This window comes from Eretmochelys imbricata, chromosome 14 (assembly GCF_965152235.1).
Source record: "Eretmochelys imbricata isolate rEreImb1 chromosome 14, rEreImb1.hap1, whole genome shotgun sequence".
NCBI lineage: Eukaryota > Metazoa > Chordata > Testudines > Cheloniidae > Eretmochelys > Eretmochelys imbricata.
The window spans coordinates 14,723,683-14,744,061 of record NC_135585.1 but is presented as its reverse complement, the minus strand read 5'-3'; the positions used below and the strand labels follow the sequence as shown (position 1 = coordinate 14,744,061).

General features: G+C 44.6%; 1 protein-coding gene across 1 annotated transcript; it reads right to left on the bottom strand.

Annotated features, from left to right (window-relative positions):
* Nucleotides 1-1,536: 1,536 nt before the first annotated feature.
* Nucleotides 1,537-18,837, bottom strand: LOC144274917 (E3 ubiquitin/ISG15 ligase TRIM25-like). Its single transcript, XM_077834014.1, has 6 exons — nt 18,247-18,837; nt 13,557-13,652; nt 12,601-12,834; nt 9,471-9,633; nt 6,642-6,704; nt 1,537-2,078 (listed from the first exon to the last, which is right to left on the bottom strand). The coding sequence occupies exons 1-6, from the start codon at nt 18,835-18,837 to the stop codon at nt 1,537-1,539; spliced, it is 1,689 nt and encodes a 562-aa protein (XP_077690140.1).
* Nucleotides 18,838-20,379: the final 1,542 nt, after the last annotated feature.

The following is a 20,379-nucleotide window of genomic DNA, read 5'->3' as shown; positions in this document are numbered from 1 at the left end:
ACTAACTCAAATTTATAGCAGCTGAGGATATGGCCCATTGGTACTCCTGGACATTTCATAGACGCATAGAATATCAGGGTTGGAAGGGACCTCAGGGGGTCATCGAGTCCAACCCCCGAGAGATTTGGATGAGAGTTCTTCAGAAATGAGTTGTCAAAATGAAGGATATCCTTCTATTGGAAAAAAATCTGTTGTGTTTGAAAGGGGACACATGCCTTAGGGCCCCCAGACCCCACCCCACTCCTGACTTGGACAACCTCTGTTCAGACATGTTGAATGCAACCTGGAAATTGAGTGAAATCCTGGTTCCACTGAAGTCACCAGGAGTTTTGCCACTTGGGGTTAGGATTTCACCCAGTGTGGTCGGCACGTTTGATGCCAGATGATAAACCCATACTGCAAGGCACTGAATATATACCAGAGTTAAGTAACAGTGAGTTTGGGAACAATATAGCAGGCAAATTACACAGGAAGAGGCTTCACAAATGGATTTTGGTCCCTGTCTTTCTTTGTTCTGACTTGCGGTATTTGCTGTCAAGTGGTTTGCTCCATGCTGCCTTGCAAGCTTGTACTTAACTGACATCTTTTGTTGAATCTGGTATTTTGCTGAATCAATGTAACGGGAGGAAAAATTTATGAAGATAAAATGACTCTTCTGGAGCATCTTGCATCTGAAAAGCCTTCGTAAGCCCTGGGCTAAGGTTTTCAAAAGTACCAAAATTTCACCTGCCTCAATTTTTAGCACACTCAACTTTAGGCCGCTAAAAGGAGCCATTGTAACCCACATATCTTGTGGGTGTGGTGTTCTGTCCCATCTAGTGGCACTGAGACCACTTAGAGAGATAAAATGAGTCTGCTCTACAGCCTCAGCTATCAGCCAGCTCGCTTTTAGCTCATGCTGTAGAGGCTCATGCACTAAGCTCCAGAGATCCCTGGTTCAATCCCACCCACCAGGGTCTGTCGGTGTTACACCTGGTTTCGTTAAGGTGGGTGCACAGCACTTTCTGAAAATCAGGCCTCATTAAGGTGTCACTTGTTGTGGCACCCCAAATCACTAGTCACTTGAAAATCTTGGCCTACCTGAAGAAGCCTTGCTACCTCCTTGCAAAACACACATGTGTCACTGGTTTTACAGACGGGAGGGCAGGGGAGAAATGAGGCACAGAAAGGTTACATGACTTGCTCAATGTCACACAGTGAGTCAGTGGTAGAACAAGCAATAAAATCCAGGAGTCTTGGTTCCCAGCCTCTTCAGAATTACAAAGGTAATGGAACACCAGGGAGAAATGGTGCATAAAGGAAAGGCTGGTGTAAACAGGTGGATGATAGTCCCCTGTCACCTCCAGATGACCCTGAGTAGTGAAAAAACTTCTCCCAGGGGAATATCAAGTGTAAACACCATTTTGCATCACCTGCTTTTTTACCTGTAGCCAAGCAATTAAAAAAACCTACCTCTGCAGCCATAAGGTAGAAGTGAATTTTATTAGCAACAAAGAGCCCTTGTGGGCTACAGGGAGCAAGTCTGCCCTTACTGCTTCAAGGTAATGGATGCTGCTTCAAGGTAATGGAGCCGCCGCTGCTCACCATGACTGCAGGATACAGTGGCTCTGTGAACGTGGTCAGGAAGCGGTAGATGAGGTTCATGGTGTTGGTGACACCATAGAAAGTCAGGGAGCCAGCAGCATAGTCCAGGAAGACGCCGATGGTCTTGTAATAGCTGCCCTTCACCACGGTTTGGATGCTGTTGTGCCAGACGGAGAACTTCAAGGAGTCCCACTCCAAGCACCAGGAGGTATTGTTCCGGCCAATCAGGTAAAAGATACAGCTCTTCCCAGTCTTGTGCATATAACTGTAGGTTGCTCCCAAGCAGACCCATGAGTCTGAGACCTCGACTTCCCAGTAATGGCAGCTCTCACACAAGCTGCGGGTACACAAGACCTGTGGCCAGTGGTTGAATCCCTGGCAGGACCCAAAGAAAGACTCCATCAGGATGCCCATGTTCAGCACGGAGTGGGTCTCCTTGAACAGCAAGAGCTCCTCGCTGGCGGTGTTGGGATCGAAGTTCAGATTGCAGTAGTCTGTTTCACAGGAGGCAAAAGGAGATACAGCCAAAGTGAATCCACTCCTGACAGGTGTGGGGAGGGAGGCGTCAAACTGTGTCCTGCTCAGTCTAGTTCCATTCCCAGACCAGAAGGGTGGGGAACACTATGATGAAGGGACTGATATTAGCTATTCCTACCATGAAAGTGGCAAGTGGCTGTTTCCTCTCTCCACAGAGAGGATTTGCAGCTAGTGGTAAGAGAAGTGGTGGTCATGTAATGCACTAAAAAAAATCCAATACATGCCCAAGTTACTCTGGGAAGGACTATGGCAGATTTCGTCTCACCTACACTGGCATTACCCCAAGGTTATTCTGACTTCAGTGCTGTTAACGCCTGAGTTTTCCCTGGTGTGAATGAGAGAAAGCCACAAGGGCTGCTGCTCATGTCCTAGACAGCACTGAGCATCCTGTCAGTATTTAAAAACATACTACTGCTTGAGACACGTACAAGCTTCCCTTCTGGCACAGAAGTAGCCTGAAAGAGCAAGCACCATATGGAGCTCCAGATCAGAGCCTTAGCTGCAAATTCAAGTGGTCCATGTAGGTCATAGTGTATGGTCTCTTTTCCTTGTGCTCCCCCGTCTGTATCCACCTCTTCTTACCTTATGCTTAGATTGTAAGCTCCAAAGAGGTATGTCTGTTCTTTTTGTTCGGTTCATACAGTGGGAAACACAATGGGGACCTGGCCCATGACTAGGGCTCCTAGGTGCTATAATCATTCAAATAATACTATGAACATTTTTTATTACTCTTCTGTCCTGTGCTCTTAAAATGTAACGTGCTGTGTAGGTAAAAGTGTGCTTTTTTGCAAGAAAATGTCATATGTATCTAAAGTTAAAGGAAAAAACCCACATGGTGTAATATTGTATCTGAGAAATAACATATGACCACATACGTGTAGTACACTGCAAGGGAGAGGAGTCAAAATTGCGTCTACAACTGGCCTGTCCTATCTTCCAAATATTTAACTGTGCAGCCTTAATTGTCTCCTCCTTGGCTTTTATTAAAATAATAAAAAAAAAACAGTGAGGGGGAGAAGAGAGGGAAGAGGAAACCCCCCAGTAAAACAAAGCCACTTTCCTCTCCAGAACGTTTGAAACTCTCTGTTGGCCGACAAATTGGTTGTAACAAGTGTAAATTCCATAATATAAAATTATTTGGCTAGACACCTCTAGGAACACCCTATCCCAAGTAATTTAGGGGGAAGCTTCTCTACTGTGCAACTTAACTGGTGTATGGGAGACAACAACACTTCTCCTTCCAATTCCTAGAGTGAGTTACAGCAGGTGTCCCACCTGTGACCCTTAAAAGGTGAGTGGCAGCTCTCCCTGAGCTTGCCACACCTTCAGCATGCTGTTCACTCTTCTGCTAGTTTAGCCCCACGTGATGTACACAGGGCTTGCAGCCTTCCAGAACATCACTCGAGGTCTGATCCTGCTCCCATTCAAGTCAATAGGGATATGGTCATGTCCATCATTAGCCTAGTTAACCCCCCTCTGTAAGATGTCCTGGCTCACATGCACAGTACATTTTTTATTTTTTTTTATTTTTCAGTCAAAATAAGCCCAGTTTTCACTGAAGCACTTGGACTCTTCTCATTGAGGACTGTTGACACAGCAAAGCTCAGTTTCTATCCTGAGCTATTTTGGCTGTAGAGTGGCTTCAGAAACCTGCAAGATTATTTTTAATAAGTGTATTTTCCCCACTCTCCTGGTACGCCAACAAGCCAATCTGATTTTTTTGAACAAAATGGATCTTGAAGCCAAAACAATCTTTTTTCTAAATTTAATTTAGCTTGAAAGGAGAGCGTTTCAAGAAGTTCTGAATAACTATATAAATAGGGGTGTAGAATGGATACAGCAGCTTTAAGTATCGCAGTTGTCTCTTCATAACAAAATAATTTAAAAGTCCTATAAGATAAGACCCCCTTCTACCTTGTCTCTCTAATCAAGAAGTTATGCATATAGGGCCCAGTCCTTCTCTGAAGCCAGATGCAAAATTGGGCTTAGGTTTTTTTTTCTTTTCCCTCCAAAGACAACTCCCACCCAGAACTTTTCATTATTTATGCTGTGGGCTAACTTTTTGCTTCTAATTCAGCCAATGAAAATAATTCTAGTCAGTTTCACTCTCCAGGATAGTGCTGCAGGGTTTGGGTTGTTGGAGAAAATTTTAATTCAAACAAAACCCTTTTGATAATTAAGAAACTTAAAACATTTCCCTTCACTTTAGGGTTTGTATAGGAAAAATAATTGGTCTCAAAACTAACTTTAGTCTTAAATTCTCTTTTGTGCAATAGCTAACTTTAAATTTGTAACCAATACTAAGATTACTTCATATCACTTTTCCTCTTAACTCCTTTCTATTAAGACATGGTAGATCCAATTCGGGACAGATACAGAACACAAAATCCTAGTACTAAGTAGAAATGAATTGTGTTTTTTTTAAAGTACTTTCTCAGGTATTCTTCAAACTAGGCAGAGCTACCTGGCTTTGCTCTATTCTGAATATAAAGGAATACTTTTTTTTTTTATGAGCCTGAATCCAGCCTTAATTCTGCAAGCACAGTTTAGACCTACAATTAATTGCAGTTGCAAATGTTAGACTAGATCCAGTTACTTCATTGTGCCCACAAATCAAGTACTTAGGCTACTCAATTTTATCACTTGTGCCTGCAATTAGTTGCAATTGAAAAAAACCACAAACAGACAATTGTGTCTGCAAAATTAGAGATAATATTTCAAAAGCAGACCCATACTGTTAACAACATGATATCTCATCAAAAATACACTAACGATTAAAGGAACATTGTTAGTTTTTTTAAAAATACCCCTAATTTATATTACACAAACTTTAGATTATTACAACTGAAATAATTTTAAAAATCTAACTCACCTGTTACTATATTCATTTTATTTTTTGCATTTCTCTCAGCTTAGATAGTTGTCAATTTCACTTTTGTTCAGTCAGCTGCTAGTCTACTTCAAGCTGGGTTTTATCCCAGAATGCCTTGACACTTAGGTTTCAAGAACCAGGGAACCTGTTTCCATTAGAATTTCAAAACAAATCCATAGAAACATGGCTTTTGGTCTTGAGTTTCTGAAAAACTAATTTTTCTTAATTTTTTTACTAAACCTAAATTTTGGGTTAAACCTGACCTGATGGCATCCTCTGGGTCTATACTGAAATCTCTCCTGATATCAACAGTAAAACTACAGGTCAGGCAACCTTTGCTTTAGTCTGAAATTGTTTAAACAAGATGCAACTAGTAAACTGATTGGAAAGACGCCTATGCATTTCCTGCTTTGACAGACATAGGGTCCATGGTGAGGGCTTCTTTGGCCCCTGTCATAGTATGAGCCAAGGCAGCTCTAAACTCTAGCTGCAACAACCTCTGTGGATTATTGCTCCCCTGTAGTATAGCTGGGCTTCGAAACACCCCAGCACCACCTGGTGTCTTGGAGGTTCTGCAGGTAGGGGGTGGCTGCATAGAGGCAGATATTTTGGTCATGTGCCTGCCAGTAAAGCTCCCTACATAGAGGGGTTCTTTATTGCTGGTTTGCCAATGAATTTCCCGTAGGAACTGTGTGGAAGCGGGTACCAGGCATCATACTGTGTTCAAGTAAGTGATTAGAGATCCTCTGTTCTCATTAGACTGAATGGCACACCATGACTTTCGCCCATATTAAAAGTGGCACTTTGGATAGATAGTAGGGGGATGGGCTATATGTGTGTGTGTGTATGAACTTCATAGACATGAGGCTTTCATCCAAATAAAAGCCTCATGTCTATGAAGTTCATACACAAACACATAGCCTATCTCCCTACTATCTATCCAAAGTGTCACTTTAATATTACTTGGCACTTCTATAGAGCCTTTCATCTGAAGAGCCCCAAGCACTTCACGAAATCTTCACTAAAGAAGCCTGAAAACCTCCCTGTGAAGTAGGTAATGGCCACGGTCCAAATGGGTGAAGCTGACACTGGGGTCTTCCCAGGGTCACCCCAAAGAGTCGGTGTCAGAGCTGGGAACAAACCCCCGACCTCCTGACTCCCATTCTCTTCCCACGAAACAATGCTTCCTTTTCAACGGGAAGCGTTCTCTCCATTAAGGGCCAATCCTACCCTTGTTTAAATAACAGCAAAACTCCCATTTCCAGCAGTGCCGGGTTCAGGCCCTTCGATTACACGCTCTTTGGGGCAGGGACTTTTCAGTCCCGTTTGGACGGCACCAGCTACATATGGAGATCACATGACACACGGCCACTAGTCTGTTGCCCTGCAGATGACCATTGTGTCTAGAGTTCTGCTGCACTAGCCAAAGTGGCCCATGTCTGCTCCGCACAACTCACGTTGTTCTCGCAATAAACATTTTGCTGCATCTTTGGCTGGTCTGCCCAGTCTTGTGTCAAACTGTGGCAACTTCAGCTTGTTGAGCTCCCTCAGTTGAGGACACTCTCAACTCGAGCAGTTACCCTGCACCCTCCCCAGAAGCCAGAAAAAGAAGACTGGTGAAAAGGACAAATGTTGTACCAACACCTACATTTCAGGAGGCTCTTCCTGTCCATATCTGCTGGTATCACCTCATAGGGTTGCATTGTTATTCCTGTAAGATGAAAGAGACACAGCAGGGGCTTATGCTGCTTGGGAAGTGCAGGTGGATGTGTGAGCTCTGAATCAGATGGGTGGGGTGGGGGCAAAAAGCCACCACCTTTCACTGAGGACCTTTATCCCTCTCCCAAAGTGAAGTGTGCTACAGGCTGGAAAATGTTCAGTTAAGGTAACTGGCCCATTTTGACACATCTCTGCATTTGTGTGCTCCTGGCCAGAGCTGGACCCAGAAACCTTGAAATACCACAAGAGAAGCTGTTCTTACAGTATTTCCCAGCCTGGTCAGAAACCTTTTAAGTCTGTTCTCCTAAGATTTCTAGCAATAGGAGCTTGGACAAAGTACCTGACTTTGGATGTGTATTCAAACTGAAGCCTTGTGAAATTAATCCATCCCTATCATGTGTGACCCTGACTGGGTGCGCCTCTGTATTCATATCCTACACAGTTCTATAAAAATCTTTGCACAAAATATGCCTTGAGGTATCATTTGAAAACTAATCACTCAATGCTCAATAACCTCATGGTGAAATGTATGCAGCAACATTGCGTGTAAAAGTATGAAATCTCCCCTGTATAATGTTAAAGCACGTGTTCAAACTCACATAGCCCTGATTAGATAAAACTGGTCAAGCAGGTCTTAATCACAGGGGTGTGTATTTACCTCAATTTGCATGTATGCTGTATACAGTCCTCAGACAGTGAGAGGAAAAAGGAAGACCACAAAGAAAATCTGAATCTCAGCAAACAGAGGGGACAGAAGGAACCACATGAACCTCTTCCCACCCCCAAGACTCCATGTCTCCTTGCTCAGCTGGAAAGAACTTTATCTAGGGGTCACACTCAGGGAAATGCATTTCAAAGGGTGACTGTACTCTAAAAATGAGGGGCAGAAATACCCCAAGTTCTCTCCCTATCCATCTCTTTTCAACCTAAGAATGCAAAAGAAACAGCCTATGGACTTTGGGGGCAGATCCTGACCTGAAATTTGGTCAGCAGTGATACTGGGAACCTGTGGTAAGAACTTCACCTTGAACCACATCTAGTCTGTTTAGTACTAGGAAGTGTTTTATCTGTTTCTTGTAACCATTTTTGCCTTTAATGCCTTATTACTTGTACTCAAAGTCTACCTCTTTGTAGTTAAAGAAACATTTTTGTTCTTTAATCAAAATTAATCCAGTGTGGGTAATTCCATTTAAAAGGGGCAAGTTGTTGTATATTAGTCCCTTACAGGGACAACCAACCTTTGTTATCTGAACTGTCCAGGAGAGGACTGGACAATGCAGAACAAAATACACATTTTTGGGGAAGGGCTGAGATTGGGAGTGTGGTGGAGTCCCCCTACAAGTGATAATTAAGCCTGGTGGAAGCCAGCATGTGACTGAAGAGAGGCTGCAGTCACATACACATGCTCAGGGTTTTACCTGCATGCTGGCAGGCTGTTGGTGAGCTACCCAGGTGGGAGCTACAGAAGTAAAGCATTAAGAAGCCTCTAAAGTTGCAGGGCAGGGGTGACACAGCCCCGCCCCAGTCTGATTGCATCTCAAAATGCCATAGTGGCATAGTCAGCAGGATTTATACACTGCTCGCTATCTGAAATGAGATTCATACTTTAAGTACCCGGGTCACAGTTTTAAGTGGCTGGGAACAGTCAAAGGTTAGTTTTGTTGTTTTCTGTTTGCATATTTCAGGTAAGGGAACTAGAAACAGTAAAGCATAAACAGGAGTGAATACCAGCAAAGCATCGATAAAGCTAGGGCTGGCCAGGCTGGAGAAAACACCAGCTACCCCCAGGTTAGCTGATAGCCACTGGAGGATGATATGTAGAGGTAGTGGTGGGAATTGTCATAGACCCATTGAAGTGAATGGAGCTCTTCTGACCTATGACAGTCAAGGGTCTGGTCCTTGGTGACTGAACTGGAGGGACAGTCTGTTCTGACTGGAGCTAGAGGAGGGAGTCCCCACCGTGGACTCCAGCCCCCTTTTCTAGTGCCCCAATCGAGAAGTTAATGGGAAGACGCTGGTGGCTGATAGCACATTCTACGGGCAAAAGCATGAGCACTAAATGGGAAAGTGAGCTGGAGGAGACAGTAGGACTCAGTGTAGGAACAAGAGCCCAGAGATGAGACTTCACAGGCTCGGAGGTTCCTCAATAAAACCCTGTGACGGAAGTGGGAGGTTAGTACCCCTGAAACTGGATACATGAAATTATGAGGAACAAAGTTTTTCAAAGCCAGTGGGTGACTAGGTAGCTAAGCAATTCAAGAAACTATTCATCAGATGTATCTTCCAGTCTCTTGCTCCGTAAAGGGTCTCTACTTGGGCTCCCAATAGAAGGCTGGTGGTGCTAGATCCATAGATGCAATCTCTGAATGCTCTGCAAAGCAGCATCGAGGGAGTCAACCGACCTATTGTCTAGACCAGCCAGATATAAGTTCACAGTCATTCATGAGAGGAGGAGGAGTTCAAGGGAGGAAATGGTGACCACCCTAGACCGGAGAGGCAGAGGATATTTTGGAGTCCCGACCTGGTCTATAGTCCATGGCAAAACAGAATTCCCCACTGAAAACCTGGTGAGGGTGGGGTATTCCCTGTTTGAGCCACTAAAAATGTATATGCCATGGCCAGAATTCTGTACAGGGAGATCAGTAAGCAGGATGCTTTCCTAGCCATCCAAAGGAACTGGAACCTGGGAATGCATTGCACAGAAAATGCCCCCTTTGGGGGGAAAACATTCAGATCTCAAAGGAAGAAGCTCACTCACCTTTCATGAGGATTTTATTGATGAAGCAGAGGCCAACCATCGCTAGCTGAGCCTTCAGGTCACCCAGAGTCTGTCTAAGGCTGACAAAGCTCGAGCTCTCCTCGCACTTCAGACTGACGACGGGTTCAGTGCAGGCTCCCAACTTCTTGAGCTTTGGGAATTCCTAGCAGGACAGAAACCCTTTTTTTTTTTTTTTTTTTTTTTTTTTAAAAAGAAACCTCAGCGTTCATGGAAACCAGGCCACGGGACGAGATCTGATCCCCTTCCTTCCATGGACTCCACAGAGTGAAAGGGACTTCTTGGAGAGTAAGGAGACCCTAAACTGGGGTAAGCACACTGGAATCTGACCCATAATGAATTTTTCTAACTCAGCCCTCTCACCAATCTGCTCTGAAGAAGGATCCAGAGTGTAGGTATGAAGGGGTACATGTCAAGAGGACCCCCTGGCTTAAAGTGGTTTCCATCATATACAGGGTTTACAGTTTGGTTCAATGGCTCTCGGCACCCCCACTATACACATTGTTCCAGCACCCTGGGCTGGGTGACATTTGCCTCAGTGCAGAGACCTACTCTGCAGCCTATGCACCACTTAAGTTCCACTTATGCCCTCAAAATAGGGTTTAAGTAGTGCACAGGCCGTGGCACAGGGTGGAATTGCCCCTTTCTGAAGGACTTGTTTGGATGAAATAACAGACTTTATAGCCACTCGAACGGCCAGACAAGGTCCTTTCCTCCATTTTGCTGGAGTCTTTGTTATCCAAGTAAATCCTCTTGGATTTCACTGAAACATTGACTTCTTTTTTTGGTGTTAAGAAAAGTTCCCCGCTGCCTCAGAACAGAAGCATGCAGTCCAGAAAAAACAAACAGTTGCGCTTAAAGCAAGGATTAGTAGCATATGCAAGAAAGAACATTTAACAGCTCTATGTGGCTTCTGTGATGGTCCAATTTGTTACCATCTCACTGGACGATTTATTTCCAAAGCTAAAGAGGTTTTTTAAAAACAAAGTGAGTTTTAAGCCTCTTTCGATTTGGGAAATTTGGCCTCACTGTTAGCTTCCGAGGGGGGTGGGGGAGGCTATGTTGATTTACATTAGCCACGGGGCTGGCTTTTTGGCTCATTCAGTCTCAAGGTGGTTATGGTCCTGTTGCTTTGATTGTAGGAGGGTTCCAAAACTTCAAATGGAGTTGTGGGAAAAAATTCCCCCTACTTTGTACCCTATTAAATTCAGAACCAGGCAGATGTTTACCCAGCATGACATGGCTTAGCTTTCGAGTGCATAATATTCCTCATAAATGTTTGAATTAGAGGATTCCCATCTGTTGATTTCCATATAAAGCCTGCAGTAAAATATATTCAGTGTGTTTCTCTTGTCCCTACCTTCATCAGTCAGACAGAACCAGGTTTTTGCAGAGCAACTGGGATGATTTGTATTGGTTTCCTGTCTTTCTCTTGGCCAGACCAGAACCTGCTAATCTTAAACACGTTTAGTAATGAATTAAATATTTTGCATCCTTGGACTCCAGAGTTTTGGGTTCAATCTCTGCTGTACCACAGCCTCTGTGTGAATTTGGTCAAGTCATTTACACCCTCCATGCCTTGGTTTCCCATCTGTAAAATGGGGATAACTCCGAGACTATTTGGACTGTAAGTTTTCTGTGGCAGGGGCTGACACTTTCTATGTGTCTGGGGTGCTAGGTCCTGTACGATGACTCCCATCTTGGCTAGGGCTTCTAGGTGCTTCTCTAATAATAGATTCACAGATTAAAGTCAGAAGTGGGGGAGGGATAGCTTAGTGGTCTGAGCATTAGCCTGCTAAACCCAGGATTCTGAGTTCAATCCTTGAGGGGGCCACTTAGTGATCTGGGGCAAAAAATGGGATTGGTCCTGATTTGAGCAGGGGGTTGGATTAGACCTCCTGAGGTCCCTTCCAACCCTGATATTCTATGATTAAGGGGCATCTCTGGTGTCTAGTCTGACCTCTTGCATAACACAGGCCATAGAACTTTGCCCAGTAATTTCTGCCTCATGCCCCCACCTTCTGTTTGAGCAACAGCATCTCTTCTAGAAAGGTTTCAGAGTAACAGCCGTGTTAGTCTGTATTCGCAAAAAGAAAAGGAGTACTTGTGGCACCTTAGAGACTAACCAATTTATTTGAGCATGAGCTTTCGTGAGCTACAGCTCACTTCATCGGATGTGTTTCCACAGTATGCATCCGATGAAGTGAGCTGTAGCTCACGAAAGCTCATGCTCAAATAAATTGGTTAGTCTCTAAGGTGCCACAAGTACTCCTTTTCTCTTCTAGAAAGCTATCCCAGTCTTGATTTAAAGACTCTCAGTATAATAATCTGTCAGCCTTTAGCTAAAATAAAGCAAATGCAAATAGATGATCTTCGCATTTGAAGTTTATTTTACCCCTTCACATCAATCAGAGGGCAAAGATGATACTGTAACTGTTAGTTTGTGATTATAATGAATAACGGTTGCATGCCATAATATTCCCCCTTATGTTCCTTGTCCCCATGGTTCTGTTTCCTTGGCTGATAAAGTGAAAATGATCAATAAAAATCGGTGCAGTAGTGATGGCTACAGGGTGTTCATAACTACTCTAATCTGAGAGTACATCTGCACCTGGAGGTGGGGGTGTGATTCTCAGCTCAGAGGTGTACTTGTGCTAGCTCTCCTTGATCTAGCACGCTACAACTAGAGCAAAGTTGGGGCAGCATGAGTGGCAGGGATGGGCGTTGTGTACGTGCCCATCTGCGACCCTAGGTGTGTACGCAAGGTGGTGGGGCTTTATTAGCATGCCAACGCTCTTCAAGCTGCCCTGTGTATCCTCAAGCTGGGAATCCCACCCCAGCTTCTCCCTGCAGAAGGTGCTGTAAGGAATGATCCAGAAAAGCGGTCTGTGAGACCCTTCTCAGCTACTCCAGCCATAGCCTCTACTCACCAAAAGTTGGTATAGGAAATTCACCACTACTGTACTTCTTGCCTGTAGCTGAAGTAACTGCAGGGGGCAGTGGTTGATGATGTGGATGCTAAGCATCAGGCCAGACCTCTTACACAAGGACAACTGGGCCATACTGATGGGTGCAGTTTACTGTGGTCACAGGTTGGAGGGGTGAACTCTACCTGCAGGAACTGTTGGTCACTTGCATTGTCAAGGAGGTCTGTCAGCCAGAGGTTCTGCTTGTTGAGGTCAGCAAGCTTCCCTTGCTTTTGCTGAATGGAATTCCCCAGATGGATCAGGGCTGCTCTCTCCTCCTTGTCCAAAAACTCCAACACCTTCACCTGCATTCGTTTGATCTCCTTTATAATCTCTGCAAAGCTTTGGTTCACCTCGTCTCTTGAATTCTTGACCACTTTCTGGGTGGGAAGGAGACACACACACACACGCACTCCAGTCACTGCTCTTTGTAACGCACATGGATTCAAGACTTGATGTGCTGATGCGCTCCCAAAAAGGGCCTCCCTCACTCTCTCCGAGCAGGTTCTGGGCTATTGGCTCAGTAAATAGGATAACAAGAGGAAAAGGCCTCTGCCCTACAAGGATAGTTAAAGTACCTTTGGGCAGATTCTGCTGACCCTAGCTCATGCTGAGTAGTAGCTCACTCTGCAAGGGGATCGCTCCCACAGCTCCTCAGCATGTTAGGGGATCGGAATCTGACCCTCTTGAGGATCCTGCCTTGTAAGCTCCTTGGGACGGGGACGGTCTTTTGGTTGTGTTTGTACAGGCCCTAGTACAGTGGATGATGGGTTACTGTTGGGGCTACGGGGTGATACAAATGAACAATAATAAAAAAAGAGTAACTTTGTTCCTTCCTTGGAAAATCTTCCAATATTTTCTGTAATGTACACAAATGCCATTGAATTGAGGGTCTCTTTGCTTGCTCAGTTACAGGGAGAGACCCTAATACTAGGTACCTCTGAGGGTAGAGACCCGCCCCCCAAATCTCTGGATCTCATGTGATACAGTGGCTCTTGTTTTAAGATCCACCATATTAAAGACCCCCTGACAGTTTGCCGTTTGGGAAATAATTTGGTTCATGCTGAGTCTAATGTATTCAGAGTGGAAGCAGCAGTTTTACCGTGAGATAGATCACCCTCCCTTTGTGTTTGTGACTGTCTGATGCCATCATCAGGATCTGGTTTTCCACATTGGCTTGTATTCTCTTGGCCTCCACCTGGGAAAGGAAGAAACATAGGATCATAGAATATCAGGGTTGGAAGGGACCTCAGGAGGTCATCTAGTCCAACCCCTTGCTCAAAGCAGGCCCAATCCCTAATTTTTGCCCCAGATCCCTAAATGGCCCCCTCAAGGATTGAACTCACAACCCTGGGTTTAGCAGGCCAATGCTCAAACCACTGAGCTATCCCTTCCCCCCCCGTGAACATATTTACATTCACTGTAAATATATTCTCACCCTACATGTAGCATTCCATGACTACACAAATGCAAAATTCTCTGCAGAAGCCACAGGTCACTGAAGAATTGTGTTCCCGAATCTCAGCTTTCACTTAAAAAAAAAAAAAAAAAATTAAGTTCCGATGGTTGGGAAGACTTAGTAATTTGATGCAGTGTTGTCCTGAACCTGAGACAGCCTGTAACAATAGTTCTGAGTTGTCAGCTACTCCCATTCATCAAGGGAGTGTTCAATCTGAAACCTAAAGAGGATAATTTACATATCCATATTGTCAGTGAGTTATCTGCTAATCACTAATAAAAATATCCAGCTAATTGGCCAGTCCCTCAACAAATGTAAAGCAGCATAAGTCTATTAATACATATTTTCCATTTACATAGTGCTTCCATTTCAAAGCATTTTAGAAGCAGGAATCAGTAGGGCTCGTCAAAAATCTTCCATTAATTTTTTTTTATAGAGTGAAATGGGTTTTTTGACTTAAAAAAAAAAAAAAGCCAGCTTTCCATGGGAAAAATTGATTTTTCAATTTTAAAAAAATCAATGCTTGAAAACTGAAATATTTTTATTCAGATATGCTCCAGCCGTGCCTCAAGGAAGAGGTGGTTAGGTGCCTCATGCTACCATTATGCACCAGGGCCCAGGACTCCCACGATGCACTGCCTTCTCCTCAACATTGGGAAGACTGTGATGCATTAAGGGAAATGTAGTCTGCTTGGGAGCCTAGCCCATAGAAGAGAATTCAGACATGAAGTAACCAGACTACAACTCCCATGAAGCATTGCAGAATTTCCAAATTGAAATATTTTGGATTTTGATTTTTTTCACTGAAAAGTTGAAATTTCCTGGGGAAGCCCATTTTCTGGCCAGCTTGAAGGATCATTTAAGTGCCTTGTGTAGTGGAATGGGGCAGCTGTTTAACAGTGCACAGCTAACACTACACAACAGGTCAGGTAGGAAAATGAAAATTACCAGATCCACTTGAAACTGGAAAGGGTATTTAGATTGGCTGAATGTAACTGGTCAAAGAAAAAACCTGCCCAGGAGACAGGGGCTAATGTCCCTAACTCTTATCAAAAGAGGCCTTTCATGACCACAAGTGATCCTTGAATTTATATCTCATCAGAGAGGTGGTACTTTCAACAGCACAGTCCTACACACAAACACCTTCCTGGGATGTTGGTTCAGTAGTAACCATTAAGGAATGCCAGCTTCACAGCTTCTGGTAGCAGCCTGTGTTTCCTGGGTGGTCTCCCATCCAAGTGTGATTAACAGTAATAGTATAATAAATGTACCATAAATTCACACTGTGCTTTACAGAACATGGTCTCGTCCTGCAAAAAGCTCCTTGTACGCAGACCTCTTCACTCCCCCATACGGCCTTGAATTCAAAAGGTGCTCTACAGTAAGAGATGTTCTCTGCCTTCAAGAACGTATTGCCCGGGCCTCACCCTTCTTAGTCTGAGCTCTAACAAGCTCATAGCCCTGAGGAGCATGACCGCAGAAAAGCATCTGGCAATTTCTCGGCTCAGCTCCCTGCAGACTATCAAAACGCAGACTATCAAAAACCCAATGTTCCAACTGGCGCATCAGCCAAGCCTCTCCTAGGACACTATTACAAATGACAGATCCACTGCAAATTAACTTTATTCCAAAGGAGCAGATCAACAAATGGCCCTGCTTTGGCTTCAGCAGTTTCATTCTGTCTGTTTCTGCACTGATTGACTTCTAAACAACCAGAAATAGAACAGACAGAGGAATACCTGCATCTCAGGGAATACTGGGCTATTCATTGCTAAGCGCTCAGGACCAGCTCCTCGTCTGCTGCAAGTCAGCGGAGCTTCTCAGATGTCAGTGGAGCCGGGCTAATTTACACTAGCTGAGGCTCTTGGCCCACGATACAGATATAAAAGAGCAAAGGCATGATATCCGGAGTTACAATCGGTTTCTGCCACGTATTTATAGCTGAGCAAAAGCTCTTTCCTATTCTATGGGCTCTTCCTGGCGCCCATAACAGTGCTACGTGGGCATCAGTTCTATTAACCCTTCCCTCCAGCACTATCCGATTTCCGCAGAGAAGGCAACGACTGTCAGGAATCCGCTGTGCGCGGTTGCCGTTGTTCCATCACAAGATAAGCATGCTCAAATCTTGTGCTTCAGCATGGCAGCTGAACTCCTTGCTGAGTCCAGGAAGGCCAGTTCAACAGCCTCCATCCCTGTGTCTCTTTGCCTGGTTGGCCAGGTCCACTAAAGAGAGGTTTTTGCCTTCCTCTGAAGCATCAGGTGTGGCCACTGCCAGAGACAGGACCTTATGGGGAGTTGTTCAAGGGCATGTAGATGCCCGATTCCCATCGACTTTCAGAGCCTTTGAAAATCTCTGTTCCTAAATGTGAATCATGTCTCAGGACATTATAGTTAGATGTTATTTTTTTAAAATTAAAACTTGGCATTGAAGACATGGATACAGCAGGCAGGAAGCAATAGATGGGTAAAAGAAATGGGCACATGACAACCGGCATATGGGAGAGCTTTAAGCACACACTGTTGAAAAGAAAGGATGCTTCTGTGAGCTCTTTTCCAAAGCTCTCAGCAATGGCCTAATTCTGCTCTGACTGAACTCAATGGAAATTTTACTATGGACTTCAATGGGAGCAAAGAGAGAGGTCATCAGGGGGTGCTTCTGAAAATCCTATTCAACATATTTATACCAGGCTGCTGAATCTTAACCAGGTGCCTTTTTATGATTATTTCCCCTCTTTATAGTATTCTGAAGTACGGAAAAGATTTATTCCTTCCAATCCCTGCCCCCTCCCTTTTCCCTATTCTCTACTCCAAACTAATCAGGAAGTGACACGGCTGTTGGAGAACCCAATGGGATTACCTCCCACTGTAACCCATACACCTCCTGGGTGTGGTGCTCTGTCCCATCAAGTGGTACTGAGACCACTTAGGGAGAGATTAATGAGTTTGCTCTACAGCCTTAGCTAATGGCCATGTGGCTTTTAGCTCATGCCGTGGAGGCTCACGCATTTAGCTCCAGAGGTCCCAGGTTTGATCCCGCCCACCGATGACTGGGGTCTGTCAGTGTTACATCACTACCAAGAATGCAAAATTCCATTCAATGGTTTCCTCCTCGACGCTTCTTATGTTCACTTGCAGATGGGCCTGTCTTTAGGGCTCCCCCCCCCCAAGAGTTTAGCTTCCACCCTCATCAAGTTCAATTGTCTCAGAGGTCTTCATTTGTTCAGAGGATAAAGATGTGGGAGGCCAAGTGGAGGTGGAGTGCTTTGATCCAATTTAGTAAGAAGCATTACGTCCCCTTCAATAAGGCTGGGGAAAAAAGCATTTTCCTCACATCTGGTTGGTGGTGTAGCCGGGCATACATGTTCCCCAGTAGACAGAGGCATGGATTGATTAGATCAGTTTTTCCTAGGGAATATTTCAGGTCTCTGCATCCCAGATTTTTTTTTTTTTTAAATCTTGGGACAGATCCAAGCAGTTAGCAACTTGTTGCAGGCATTTTAGACAAGCTGCTCTGGAGTTAGGTACAAATTTACTTGTTCTCTCAAGAGAGCCACCTACTTTAATATCCCTGGAATTGCCTGCCCTGGAAGGAGACTGGGAATTGACTATACAGAGAGTGTGTCTCCACTAAAGGCCTGATCTAATTCTCCTTGAAATCAATGGACCAGACCCTCACATGTGGAAAATCAGCATAGCATCATTGATAGCTGATAATTACACCCATAGTCATCCCATGGATTCCAGTGGGTGTTGTATCACTCTGTGAGTGAAGAAACTATTGCAAAGTCATTAACTGCCGGGTTGGTTGTCCTTGCGATGGTCACACATCTGCATGGTGATGTGTTTGATTATTTTGGTGCATTACATGCACAGGGCACCTTACAACAGTGGTTGTACCAGTGCATTCTGGGGGATTCCTGAAACGCCTATCCCATAATGCACAGCACTGGCTGAAAACAAGAGCTTCTGGGTAATTTTCAAAAGTGAAGTACTCCACTGTAGGCTGGTGTTAGAACTCTCTGAACCAGGACAGCTTCCCATTCGTACTGGTTCAACCAGACTTCTGCTAAAGATCTGACATAGGTGTTGTAACTAATTATTATGACCAGAGGTCTGGGGTGGCTGGTTTGTGTGGGTGCAAGTCTTTGCACAGGTGTTGCAAGCACAAGGAGTTCCAAAGAATGGTTCCTTCCCATGCTTTTTATGCAGTGTAGGCAGGGCTTTATTTCAGATCTAGATAGCTGCTTTTCTAGATAACCCCACTCTTCTTCTTTATTAAACCCCCACCCCCCCCTTAGTCTGGGCTCAGAGGAAGAGAGACATCCATACTTACCACTTTCCTGGCTCTCTCCTCTTGTAGTGGGATTGCATCATGGTTCTTGTGTTCCTCTCGGATGCAGGTGTAGCAAACTAGCCCACCCTCTGTCCTACAGTACAGCTCCTGCAGCTTGTGGTGCTTCTGGCATAGTCTGGCTTTCAGGTCACCCATGGGTTCCAGCAGCTGGTGGTTCCTAAAAGTTTTGTCTTCATAGTGCAGCTGGGTATGGTTTTCACACAAGGAAGCCATGCACTGCAGGCAGGACTTGATGGACTTCACTTTCCTAGAGCAGCAAAGATCACAAGGGACGTCATTTGGACCCGCTATGGGAAGCTTGGCTGTCGCCTGAGCCTCCTCCCGGGTGAACTTTTCTGCTATTTCTCCAAGGCTTATATTTTTGCGGAGTCGAGGCCGTGAGCTGAAGGGTTCTCGGCACTGTGGACAGTAGGGACATTCCCCAATCACAGCTTGGTGGTCCCAGTAATCCTGCAAGCAGTCCATGCAGAAGTTGTGCCCACAGGCGGTGGTGACTGGGTCTGTGAACACCTCCAAGCAGATCGGGCACACGATATTGTCCTCAAGGAAAAAAAAATTTGTGTTGCTCATGGTGACAGAAGCCTCAGCTGGGACGCTCCCTCCCAGATCTGGGTATCTAGAGTTCTGGGAAACATGAACAGACACAGGTTTACTCATTGTATTCACCTTTCAAGACACTCTGTGGAAAGTGATTAATAGATTTGTATCATTTTTATGAAGCTAGATATTCTGATGTGAGAGATCATTAATAGATTTTTAAGGCAAGAAGGGACTGTTCTGATTTTCTAGTATGGCCTGGATAATTCAGGAGGTCAGTACTTCTGGTGGAACTCGGGCATATCAATTGATGGAGAATCCATAACATCCGTAGGTAACAGGTGCTGGAACTAGGAGTGCTGGGGGTTCTGCCACACCCCTTGGCTTGAAGTAGTTTCCATCGTATACAGGGTGTTAGGATATAGATATTCAGGCCTGTCTGTAAAGGCCTATAGGCTAAGAATTTAGGTGTATTCTTATCACTTGGCTAGTTCTAGAGGTATAAAAAAGAGAATCAAAATCACTGTCTGCTGGTGTAAGGGCCTTCTCTTACTGTGACAGTCTGAGGCCCTGTGCTTAGGCTAAGGCCTTTGGCTAAGCAACAGAGGCCGCCATAAGCTGGGAAGCGACCGGTCACATCCTCACATTCCAAACTAGTCACATTGAAATAAGGTGCTATTGGGCTGTTAGGCATTATCAGGACAGGATTGTGTTCCTATCGCCTCCAGAGAAAGGGAAGTGCCTAGAAGATGTAAAAGGAAACTTAGTTTGATAGCATCCTGTCTGGCAAGAACTCACTTATCAATAGCTGGGATGTGAAATCCTCATTTCTGTGTTTGTTCTATCACTGTAGTCCCCATTTCCCCATTGTTTGTCTGTATAATCTCTGTCTGGTTCTGTGATTGTTTCTGTCTGCTGTATAATTAATTTTGCTGGGTGTAAACTAATTAAGGTGGTGGGATATAATTGGTTACATAATCATGTTACAATATGTTAGGATTGGTTAGTTAAATTTCAGTAAAATGATTGGTTAAGATATAGCTAAGCAGAACTCAAGTTTTACTATATAGTCTGCAGTCAATCAAGGTGTGTGGATGTGTGTGGGGGAAATGGGAACAGGGAATGGGGGTGGGGAAATTGGAATCATGTTTGGCTAAGGGCAGGAATGGGAACAGGGACACAGGTGTAAGGCTCTGTGGTGCCAGAGCTGGGAAGGGGGACACTAAGGAAGGAAACTGGAATCATGCTTGCTGGAAGTTCACCCCAATAAACATCAAATTGTTTGCACCTTTGGACTTCGGGTATTGTTGCTCTCTGTTCATGCGAGAAGGACCAGGGAAGTAAGTGGGTGAAGGAATAAGCCCCCTGGTTCAATGGCTCTCAGCACTCCCACTATACAAATTGTTCCAGCGCCCCGTAGGTAAGTTGTTCTGATAGTTCCATTACCTTTACTGTCAAAAATGTGCACCTTATTTCCAGTGTGAATGTGTGTAGCTGCAGCTTCCAGCTGCTGGATCTCATTACTCCTTTATCTGCTAGGTTAGAGTCCTCTCATTTCAGTTATCTTGCACCCCC